Below are 11694 nucleotides of genomic sequence, written 5' to 3'. Positions count from 1 at the left end.
TTTGTATGATATAAGATGGCTGGGTTTAGTGAGATTGCAGATAAGTGGTCTAGTGATATAGACAATTTGGTTTGATTGAATCCTCATTACTTTTGTATACGGCAGAAGTCGAAGTCAAAATTTTGACTTAATTCTATGATTTTTCAATGCCATTATTCTGTTAGCTCATTTTAAAAGCATTAACACTACAACAAACTTGAGTTTTTTCAACATATTTATATCCACAGTCACTAAAAAATGTAAATAAAAGTTTAATTTTCTACGGTTGAGCACAACTGTAGAGTAAAAATAAGGAAATTCATAAACTTATCTTTGTAGTTGTTATAACTGTTGACAAAAGTTTTAAAAAGTATTTGGTTTTAGTTTTTTTCTTCAGGCACTGTTGTAAAAGGGGGTCAAAAGAGAGAATAGTTTAATCAACAGTTTGATCAACTGTGGACAAAATAATTTAAATTTTGTATCAACGGTTGTAAAACGTTGGAAAACAATAACACTATATTGTATAAAAGCTCATTTTAATCTCAGAGAGTTTAAAACGTTAAGGGGCTCTCCCACTCTTGCTCTTGCTCTCTTTCATAGCTCACATCTCTCTCGGCTCCTCACAGGTTATTTCTCTCTCTCTCTCTCTCTCTCTCTCTCTCTCTCTCTCTCTCTCTTCCTTGTGTTTTTTTGTTATTTTCTCTGCAACCAAACAGAGTTTTTGACTTTGGTTGATTTTTCTTAGCTTCAGATTCACTGATTTGGCAATCGCATCCAAATCTTGCATATATTCACACTTTTACCTATCCAAACCTCTGGTTAGGTATCTTCTATACATTGATGAATCCAATTTCACATTCTCCTTGAAAACTTAACCTTCAATTTTGTATTTCTTCGTTTTTCCATAGATAGCATAAACGTTTTGTTTTTTAGGATTTTTTGTAAATAACTTGTATAATTAAACTGCAAATCTAGAATTATTGTTTATTAATATAATTACTCTTACTATATAATTTAGGTTTTTTCTCAATGGTCTTTTGGAATTCAGAGTTTGATTTTGGTTTTGGAGATTAGTGAGAATTCAGGGTTAAAAGTTTTGCCCTTGAACCTGTTGTATCGGGATAAGTATTTGCATAGAGAGAGGAAGGGAGGGCTTGGGTTGTTGATTCCAGAACAAGGACTGAAACAAGTGGAAGTGAAGGCTTAGGAGTTTGGGTAATCTAAACTTTTAACATATGTATACATGTCATTTTTCATGTTGGAATTGATCATTTGAACTTCATTTTGTGGAGTATAGAATTGTGCAATTGTTTTTTTTATAATCAATTGTTGTTGTAGGAAAATTAGATGTAGAATAAAGATTGTCAGGGCATTCCTTGCATTTGAATATAAGTTATACAACTTTCTATTCAAAGGTTGCTTGAGCGTTGTGATTATTTGAAGATTTGGATTCCTGTTTCTGTAGTTTCTGGTTTTAATAAATTGTAGTTACTAAGAAAAATGCTTATATCAATAAATTGTTATTAGTTTCACGAATCCAGTTTTGCCATTTTAGTAGAATTATAAACCACCTGGAAATGTCTCATGACCTAAAACTCTTTTACCTTCTCCTCGTGGAACCATGATATCAGCCATACCACATTTTTATAATTTAAATGTGTGTTTCTAGGTTAGCTTCATGAATTTGGTCTGTTCATACATTCTGTTAAGCTTTTATCTGTTTGTCAATGTCTCGTTAGCTTAGTCCATATACTCCTTTGGCTTGTCCTGTTAACACCAAAATATGAGTTCTTAACACTTTTTAGTGTGTTAATTCCTCTCTTTTAAAATTGCTGTCTTTCTCTAGGTCACACAAAGGTCTTGCCTAACATCAAAAGCATTAAAGTAAAAATTAGATTCTTTGCTCTTCTTTATGATTAAATTACTGTGGTTTTTGTTGCAGTGTTCATTTGGTGGAATTGCAAGGTACAGGTGAACTATATGCTATGAAGGCAATGGAAAAGTCAATGATGCTGAACCGTAACAAGGTATGAATATATAAGAGAATTGTTATTTGACTGTTTAAAGATACCTAGCCATTTCCTTTCTATATGAAATCAATGTAACAAAAGAGAATATTTCTTTCTAAATCCTTTCACTTTTTTTTTTTTTTTTTTTTTGTGTCAAATAAATCCTGATGACTTATATTGAGTCTAGAAAAAGGTATTTGGTTTCATGATTATGTGGCTTAGAATTTGTTGCTCAAATAGCACCTCCTCCCCTTGTAAGAGCAAGGTGGGGTTGAGGTTGTCAATTCAAGACCCATCAGGTAGGTGTGTAATTTATCAGGAAAAAAAAGGCTTAGAATCTGTGGCCTTCTCTTGCATTTGAAAGTTTAATGAATTTCATTAACTCCCATAATTGCAAAGACGCATATATGCACAACTAAAAACATTTTAAATATATATGTGAATGAAAAATGTGTTATGTTTTCACCCTCTAATGCAATTTGGGGTTTTTGTTCAATGGCTTCTATGACTGAAAATTTTGAATGTTTTGTTCTCTAGGGCGCATTGGGTGTTTTTATTTTTTAATTTTTTTTTCTTTATTTATGCTTAATTAAGACATTAAGGTACTGAACCTACATTAAGGTGGAAATACTTATCATAGTCAGGATTACTAGCCTTAATCATTTGGATTTCCTCCCTGCAAAGTGCAACAAATAAGTTACATGCAAACTCAAGGTATATGCATTTTACTAATCTCTCAATTTCAAGACCAAATCCAATTCCTACCATCACTCATAATCAAGTTAGTCTCTGAGAGAGAGAGAGAGAGAGAGTAAAAACCATTTTACTTACTTAATAAACCTGTTATATGCTGAAGGAACCCGTTGTCTCTTCTCTGGGGCTGTGATGTACCCAAAAATTTAAAACACAATTTAGATTGCTTTTATCAATTGTAAGTGCAATGCTTTGAATACAATTATAGGCATAGGAATTTGTTGCACAATTAACATGTGTATGATTAGTGTTATTAAGCATTGAATATTGACTGACTATAATCTTAATTATACTGGGAAGCAGTCCAAAAGTTCATGGTCTTTTAACATTCCATCTGTTAAACTATGCTGTGGTCCATTGCTCCTTTGGTTTTTAGGCACTTCAGTACAACTTCTCAATCACACTCCATCTGTTAACACATGCTGTGTCCTAGTGTATTATTGAATCTGAATTAAGTTCGCATAGTCTAGACCTCTAAAGGTAGCCTATTTATCCGAGTTCTTAGGGAAAACAAAATTGGAACTGTAAAAGACAATGAAGGTTCTTACGCTACCTCTGCTATGAATGAATGATGAGTCAAATTAGTTAGGTAAAGTCACCATCTTTGGAGAGTCCGTGGATGAGTAGAGAATAAAATCATGTGCTTAATTTGGGTACTGAGAGATTTGCAAAACTATTAAACTTATATTATATGACCCATGGCCTCAATGATGAAGTAGGACTTGTCACCATAAAGTTGAACTTAGGAATTCTCCAAGATTGGAAAAAATTAGGGATCAAGAAATTTAGGCTTTTCTTATTCATCAGAAAAGAGAAAAAAAATTTTGGTAACTTACACATGCATCTAGTGAGACAGGTATGGGTAGGAGGGGGAGATAGAATCCATATGTTTGGTAGGAGGGAAAATGGAGAAGAGGAAAGGGTGGGAGGGAGAGGTAGAATCCATATGTTTGATATGGGGAAAAAGGAGATAGAGTGGGAACAGAGGGGGAATCAATAACCCTCTAGACCGATCAAATCAATCCTATCCAAAAGTGGGCAGATTGGTGGAGAGATGGAAGGGGAAGGGAGGGGTTGTTTAGAAAGAAGAGTAGAAACTCACTTTTATCCCCTCTTCAAATTATTTTTGAAATATGGTGTAGCTGTAACTTATAATCTTTACTGCATTGCCTGCTTTTCACTTTTCCTCTTTTTTCCACCAAACAACATGATAGAGAGGTGGAATTCTCTTACTTTCACCTCGTTTTGCTTATCACCTCCCTTCTCATTCCGCCTATTTTCTATCCCTCCAACCAAACATTTACATAGTGTAAATTTTTATTCTTCTTCTTTTTCTTTGTTCTTTTGGGTGTCATAAATATGCAATAAAATCACCAAATTTCTTAACCAATTAGGACTGACTAAGCCACATTGAGTGAAATCTGGTAATTGAATGAGTGGTTAGGCTTAGGATTTCTTTTTGGTTGGTGGATGAGGAAAGATTCATGGGTGTGTGGGGAAGTAATCAACTTACTATGTAGGACCTGAAAAAAGGAGCGTACCCATGTACTAGGTGTAAAAGACTGGTGACTAAAAGTTTAGCAGTTCAATTTTTTTTGGAAGAGGATTTTATAGTTTTTCATGACATAGACCTTTCAGTGCGGGCTCTAACTGCTTTACTGTGGCCTTTCTCAGGAAATATGGGGTTACGGTTAAAATGCAGTTTTGTGTGTGGCCAATGAATTCTATACTGAAGGTGGAGTGGCCTTTAAATGTCCACTCTGAGCTAGCTCAATCTGATTGTTCTTCTTAACTTTACCAATTAGGTTAGTTTGTTAACTTTTACTTGTTCTTTTAAGTAAAGGGTTTGTTATTATTTTTTTTATTTTTTTGTGTAATCTTTGGATGGTTGGGTTTGTTTGACACTTTTCTGTTTACATTTCAAGCTGCCATTTTTTTGGTTAAGAAAGGGTAAAGAGAAATGGTTTTGGGGATATGTGGTGGTTCAATAAATTTTCCAGCTACTAGCTATGTTTTGAATACAAAATGTCATGGTTGAAAATGATATTTTTCCAGCTCATAATATCCATACAAGAAGAAGGTCTTGCTTTATTTTCTTATCAAACCACGTTGGTTCTTGTGCTGTGTCAAAATCAAAGTAGCATTACATGTGCTTGTTTAAAAGTTGTTTCAAATTCGTTAGGCCCAATTTGGGCATTTTCCAGTGAGAAGTAACTTTCATTATAACTTCTTTTGTGATGTTTAATCTCTTTTAATTTCTTCATAAAATTATAAGTCAGATTAAAGCTAAGAATAGAAGAGATCACAATTTTCCAAACCTGAAAGAAGTTGGAGATAATTTTCTTTCCATCTTCTGTATGTGGCTGCACCAATTGCTTGAAATCATGATGACTGATTCTAATGACCTGAGACAGCCTCCTAGTTCACACTGTAAACAGTTGTGGGATGTTGAAAATTACCCCAATTTCTCCTGCCATGTCTGCCGATCTTAGTGTTGACAAAAACTGAAAAACTAGTATGAGTTTGGTAAATAACATAAAAATGTGTTATGTCTTGAAGCAGGCATGGCAGAATCTCCCCTGCAACACCTTTTCCTTCTTTATTTATGAGATGAGGGGAGGGCAGGTTTTTCTTTTCTTTTTTCTGGGGGGGATGGGGATGATCATTAGGGAACTCACTGCTGTATTTGTGTTACTGCTATATGGTAATTTATTTATTTTTTTATGCTCAATCATATGCCTGTACAATGTTGATATTTGAGATGAAACTCTTCTACAAGTTATGGAAATAATTCACAGTTAATTATTGAATCTTTTGTTAATTTTCCATTGCAGGTTGTTGTTGTAAGTGTGTAGAAGAGAAAAATCAATCTGTTTTGTAGAGAAAGTATGAACTTTCATTCTATTTTGGCTGGATACATCTTCTTGTAGATACAGTCTGAGCTATCAGCAGTCTGTCAAATGCTATGTTTTGCAAGTTTTGATTCACCCTTTGTTTCAAGTGCAGAACAGATCTCATGATGATGATTTCCAAAATTCTTGGTTTGTGCAAAGTAAACATGTGACTTCCTCTTCACTTTTGTAAATATTCTTTGGTTCACTATGATGTCACATGAATGAAATTACTGCTATATGTAATGATTAGAATGTGCAGGTGGTAGAATTTCCAGGAAAATTACTTTTGTCTTGCCCTGCATCTAACACATTAAACTGTGAATCTGTTACCCTCTTGGTTGTCTTTCTTTTTTTATACAATTCTTGATCTCTAAGCTATGTATGTTGGACTGCAATGATGGTTTTGAATCATAGGCCTAAACCATGAAGGAGTATCTATATTCACCACCACCAATGTATTAAAGTTTACAAATTTAGAGTTCCCACATTGTTATTATAGTGTTATTGCCATCTTTTTCAGTACTAACTACTAATAGTAATAGTAATACTTTTGCTTTATGGTGGATAAATAAGTTGGGTTAAGTACTTTGGTGTTACACAGCCATCGTCTTCCATTTTTCACTGATTTATGTTGGTGGAAATGCCTTTAAGGCATCCATAGCTTTTTGAAAATATTGGAGTGAAGCCTCCCAAGGGAACTTTGCTATATGGACCTCCTGGTATTGGAAAGACGCTACTCATAGCAAAGGGTATTGCTTTAATTTTTTTTTTTTTAATACCTATTTTAATGGTTTCAATAATATTTCGACGTTTAATAATTATTGATAAAGGTGAATCACATTTTTTGACGGTCACATAATGTGTAGAAAAAAAGTTTAGACATAGTTTTTAGTTGCAGTTCTCAACAGTCACTTAAACCGTTGAAAATGTTTTTTTTTTACGGTTTTTAATACTTTTTTCAAAGATTTCAACCGTTGAAAATAACAAACTTTCTTGTAGTAAGTTATAAATCGTTAATTATTTAATTAACTTAATCTTTCATGATATATAGTTTTCATGATATAACGAAAACATCATGGCTAATATGTATTATTTCTTTACTAATATATGCTAATAAGGAATAAAAGTAAAATCTTAAACAAAATTACATTTTAAACCATATAATTTTAGATAAAATAAATTTAACCCTAAATTTGTTGTTTTTTTTAAGAAACAAATCATATAATTTATAAAGTAACAAATTTAACTCCGAAATTAAAAAAAAAAAGGTAACAAATTAAATCATTAGCTTATAATAAATCCCGAACATAATTTTGTTAAATTTAAATGAATGGGAAAAATTAAATTCTCTCCTCTTCAATTATGGAGGAATGACGAAAAAATATTTTGTATCAAATGATACTACATCATCCATATCAAAATTTAATAAATAAAAGACGTGTGTAAAAATAATTACCTTCTAACACATGTTTTTCATTTGTTAGTGGGGTAGTTATTTTTTGTTGTCATATCTCACACTTATTGAATTTTGATATCGTTAACATGATATCATTTAATTTGATGCCAAATACCTTTTCAAGGAATTGCACTCATTCTTAAAACATGTTGCTCAAGCAGATTTTTTAGTCGCTTTTAGTCGCACTTTGCCAATTGATATTATTTAAGTTTGCAAATTCATGATTTTTTTTTTTTAATGGGATCTCTCGTTAACTCTTTGCATCAAAAAATTTTATGAGATAAATATGAAAAGTAATTTTGTGTTTAATAAAACTTTTAAGGATAAATAATAATTTTGGAAATTTGCACTTAACCAAAGGACAAATTAGGATACGACATTTATAACTTTAATTTTAAAAAGTTTGGTCAAATGAATGTTGAGGAAAGTGTTTTTTCCCCCTTCTAGTTTGGAGGGATTATCATTTTTTCAAATGATAAAATTTAGTTACAAAATTGGTTCTAATTTAAAGTTACAACCTTCCTCAATATCTTTTTATTGAAGGTGAATTTTGACAAATTCACTCACTATTGGATTACATTTTTTTTTTTCTATCCTCCATACTTGCAAAATTTATAGAAAATTAAAGATTAATAGTTATGTCATCGATAAATTGTTTAAATTACAAGTTTTTGTAATTTAAAATTATGCATAAAATATAAACTTATAGATAATATAGTAAATGATATCCGATTTATACAAAATTTGACATATGTACTAAGGACATAAAGAATATACAATTCAACGGTTAGATTTTTAAAATATGTAATAATATTAATTTTATCGAGTAAGGTTGTAACATTAGGTTATAACCAATTTTGTAGCTCAACTTTGTCCACTCTCAAATCTTAAAAAATGGGATAATAATCTATCCTAAATAAATTATGTTTAACTTTTTTTTTCTTTATAAATCCTCATGATTTAACTTGTTATTTTTGAAATGTTTCCAAAAAAAAAAAAAAACTTGTTATTTTTGAAAGAGTAGGGTTTAATTTGTTACCGTTTTTAAAAACTCACATTTACTTTACTACTTTTGAATTAATATGTTAGAAATTTAAAGATATAATGTTCCCCACAAAAAAATATATATATATTTTTTATTTATTGTGGTTTTAGTTTACTAATTAGCTCAACTGGTAAAGTCTCTTATAGTTGAATAAAATAAAGAACTATCATTAAGAGTGTATGCATTGAAAAAAAAAAAAAAAATGTTAAAAATGCAAACTTTTAATCGTAAGGTTGCAATTTACAAATGCAACACGTGGGAATTGATTCCCAATTCTTCAGTTTGATTCTTGACTCATGTCACTCATCAATTACACGTGGGAAAAAACACACAATCATGAGATCGTCGGAGTTCATGGACAAGCAAATCACCGAATTGTCTCGATCTCAGTCCCAAGATTTCTCCTTATTTTCAAACCCTCACCACCACAACGACGACGACGACGAGGAGCTCTCTCCGACCTTCCGTTTCCACCTTATACGACCTGTCGTTTCGACTCATCAGTCACACGCCGATGATTCCGAGTCGTTGATCTCCGCGATCGATAGGAAGATGAAGGAGCTGGGTGAGAATCTATTTGCTCGCCGTGGAAGGAATCACCGCGCGCCTCACTCAGCTCGAGAATCGAACGCACCGCATCGAGAATTCCGTCGACGATTTGAAGGACTCAATTGAGTCTCACCATGGCAGCTCTGATGGCAAGCTCAGAGAGCTCCATAATATTCTTACACAGGTATATAAAAAAAAAAAAAATTGTATTATTGTGCTGATGCGGAAAATTGTAGGAGCTTCAAAGCTTCGGTTTTATATGTATATATAGATATATAGTTTAATTAAGAGTAATGAAAAATAGGTCCACGGGTTTCTCCAAAAAACAAACAAACACAAACACAAACAAGCAATACGCTCTCTGCTCTCTGCTTTTCATAGTCGTCCGTTTGTTTGCGTTGCGTCGCTCCGTTTCTATCTGATCCTCTCTTCGCAAAGCAAATTGCAAGTAAGCTCTCTCTCTTTCTCTATCTCTTGATTCGATTTTCTGTAATTTAGGGGTATTGATTTTGCTTTGATTAGTTTAGATTGAATTCCATGGTACATTTGTTAATTTCGTATATATGGAATTCTTTGATTCTTTGTTTTTTAAGGCTCTGATTATTTGGCGGTTGTTAGTTTATGCCATGGTTAGGGTTAGGGTTACGGTTCTGACTTATATTCTGAGAGATTTATTTTGTTTTATCCAGAGTTGGTCATGTCGAATTCCAAATTTTCAACAACGAAATCATCGCCCTCTTTGTTTTCGTCGTCTCCACCTTCTTCATCTACATTCTCACTACCATCGAGTGATGAAGATTCTCTTCCATACCAGAAATTTGCTTGTATTCTCGTACGAGGTTCTCGTATGGCTTTGGAGTGGTATGTCTTTAACATCTCCGACGATGTTGAGCACAATCAGGCTCCTCCTCCTCCTGGTCCTAGTCCGTTTCTACAAGCAATATTTCATCCTTTTAGTGTAAACTCTCACCAGCAGCAGCATATCAAACCTGCAGTTATTGTACCTTCAGGAAGGAAGTGTTCCGTTTTAGGATCCAACAATACTTTATACCATATACCTGGCCACCATCTTTGTGCTTCTGGACGCGACGATTTAGTGTCTCGCTTTGACCTTACCAATACCAAAAAATCTAGGCAAGAGTTTCTTCCTCCAATGCCTAATGGTGTGTCGTCAGCACATGCCCTCTTTCTTGGCAATAAGCTTTATTGCCTAGGTGGTTATGAAGAAAACAAACCTTGGGCCATGGCTTACGACTTGAGTCTTGATAGATGGGACTCTCTAGTGGATCCTCCTCGCCGTCCCGAAAATACTTATAATATTTTTTCAGTAGCTATAGAGGTCCCAACCCCAACTATCGTGGTGGGTTCAACTTTGCAGTCTTGTCCTCTCCAAATCTATGATGTGCATACCAAGTGTTGGAGACTACATGAGTTTATAAACAAGGATGGCTTTTATCTTTTCCCTCGGGGACAACCTGTAGCTGTTGATAGCAAGTTTTATTGGTATGAATTCAACTATCAATGCCTAGCTGCATTTGATGTGGTCACAAACGAGTGATCATTGGCCTACGTCCCTATACATGACAGTGATCAATGTCTATTGGATGGAGAGATTGATTCTCCTCCGCGCTTGGCTCATCTAGCCGGTGATGATTTCTGCTTGTTTTGGGGATCCCCCTGCCAGCATTACAATCCTGTTGCCCCTCTTGAAAGCGTCACATCTCGCCTTCACTGCCTGAAGTTTCGTATTTCCAAACTTCACCCAAAGCAAGGATCAACTTTTCGCTTGGATGCCTCTATCCTGTCATGCCAATCCTACGTTGTGCCTGGGGTAAAGCTCTTTTTTGATGGCTTCGTGGGTTAAGTATGCATCTCTTTCTCTATTTATGACTCTTCCTTTTCTGTAATTTATATGCCTCTGCCACCCTAATTTTATATATTTGTTATTTTTATGGTTGTCATGCTAATTGAAGAGTGTTGATACTACAGGGATGGTCATTTGGATTTGGGATACAACTGCTTGGAAGTTTGACAACATGAGTGGTATTTTTGTGTTTACCTTTTTTTCATTTTCCCCTTTTGATTCTATGGAACAAGATATTAGTGCTGTAATCCTTTTTTTTTTTTTTGGTTAATTAGTGAAGTAATCCTTTTGTAACCTCCTTTTATTCTTTTGATAGAATATAGTTGCATTGAGTATTGTGGGTATGCATTCTTTTCTTTACTACCCGCTCTTTTCTAAATTCATGAATTTGTTGTTGTTGGTGGAAGGGGAGGGTGTGGATTGAGGAGGATTATCTCAGAATTTTTTATTTAAGTGTTGCTACAGTGGTTAATAAATATTCTCAGTTGTGCAATGCACAAGGTAACGTTTCTAGATGGTCTATTGTGTACTATGTTTGTACTGTAATGAACTGTAACTATGGCAAATGGACAATTCTAAATATCTAGAGTAAATGCTGCAATGTAGGTGTAAACATTCTACTTGATTAATACTAATGTGAGGTAGATATATTCTTCATTTAATTTGTGTATGGAATTTAGATAAAATTTCACGAAAATGGAAGACCCCTGGTACTCCCTAACTTTAAACATGTACTTGAATTGATGTTTCTGTCAACTCCAATCTCCTATTTGCTTTTGACCATTAAAATGATGCAAACCTTTTTCCCAATGATAGATTGATTGTTGTTTTTAGTATCGATAAAATGGGATTTATATACCTTTTTCATGGCTTTATGACACTTTTTATTTGGGGTATGGTGGGGGTGATGTTTGATTTTTTTTTTGAAGAATTTTCCAATTTAAGATTAAGAACGCTTGTTTGAACAAACTCTGACTCGTGCATTCTTCTGCTATTGTCAACACCTTAAATCGCTTTGAACCCTGCCATTACCCCCTACATTTAGGAGGATATGAGGAAATTTTGATTTAGAGTTGTTAAATAGAGGGTTATGGGTTTATATTAAGAATTAAAAGGTGGGTAGATGAGTTATTTGATGATTATTT

At 33.6% G+C, this 11694-nt stretch overlaps 1 protein-coding gene across 5 annotated transcripts; it reads left to right on the top strand.

Annotated features, from left to right (window-relative positions):
• Positions 1-8400: 8400 nt before the first annotated feature.
• On the top strand, positions 8401-10897 carry LOC115965333. 5 transcript variants are annotated; one of them, XR_004086032.1, is made up of 4 exons: positions 8401-8869; positions 8990-9133; positions 9375-10549; positions 10675-10897. XR_004086032.1 is itself a non-coding variant. In XM_031084527.1 (2 exons), exon 2 carries the CDS (start codon positions 9383-9385, stop codon positions 10241-10243), a length of 861 nt encoding a protein of 286 aa, XP_030940387.1. In that variant the 5' UTR covers positions 8877-9133; positions 9375-9382; the 3' UTR covers positions 10244-10897. The 5 variants fall into 5 exon arrangements, 1 of the variants encoding a protein (XP_030940387.1); XR_004086031.1 differs by lacking the exon at positions 8401-8869 and having other exon boundaries at positions 8877-9133; positions 9375-10516; XR_004086029.1 differs by lacking the exon at positions 8401-8869 and having other exon boundaries at positions 8877-9133.
• Positions 10898-11694: the final 797 nt, after the last annotated feature.

Source organism: Quercus lobata, chromosome 10 (assembly GCF_001633185.2).
Source record: "Quercus lobata isolate SW786 chromosome 10, ValleyOak3.0 Primary Assembly, whole genome shotgun sequence".
Lineage (NCBI taxonomy): Eukaryota > Viridiplantae > Streptophyta > Magnoliopsida > Fagales > Fagaceae > Quercus > Quercus lobata.
Note: the sequence above shows the minus strand (reverse complement) of the source record. Positions and strands in the feature narration are given on the sequence as shown.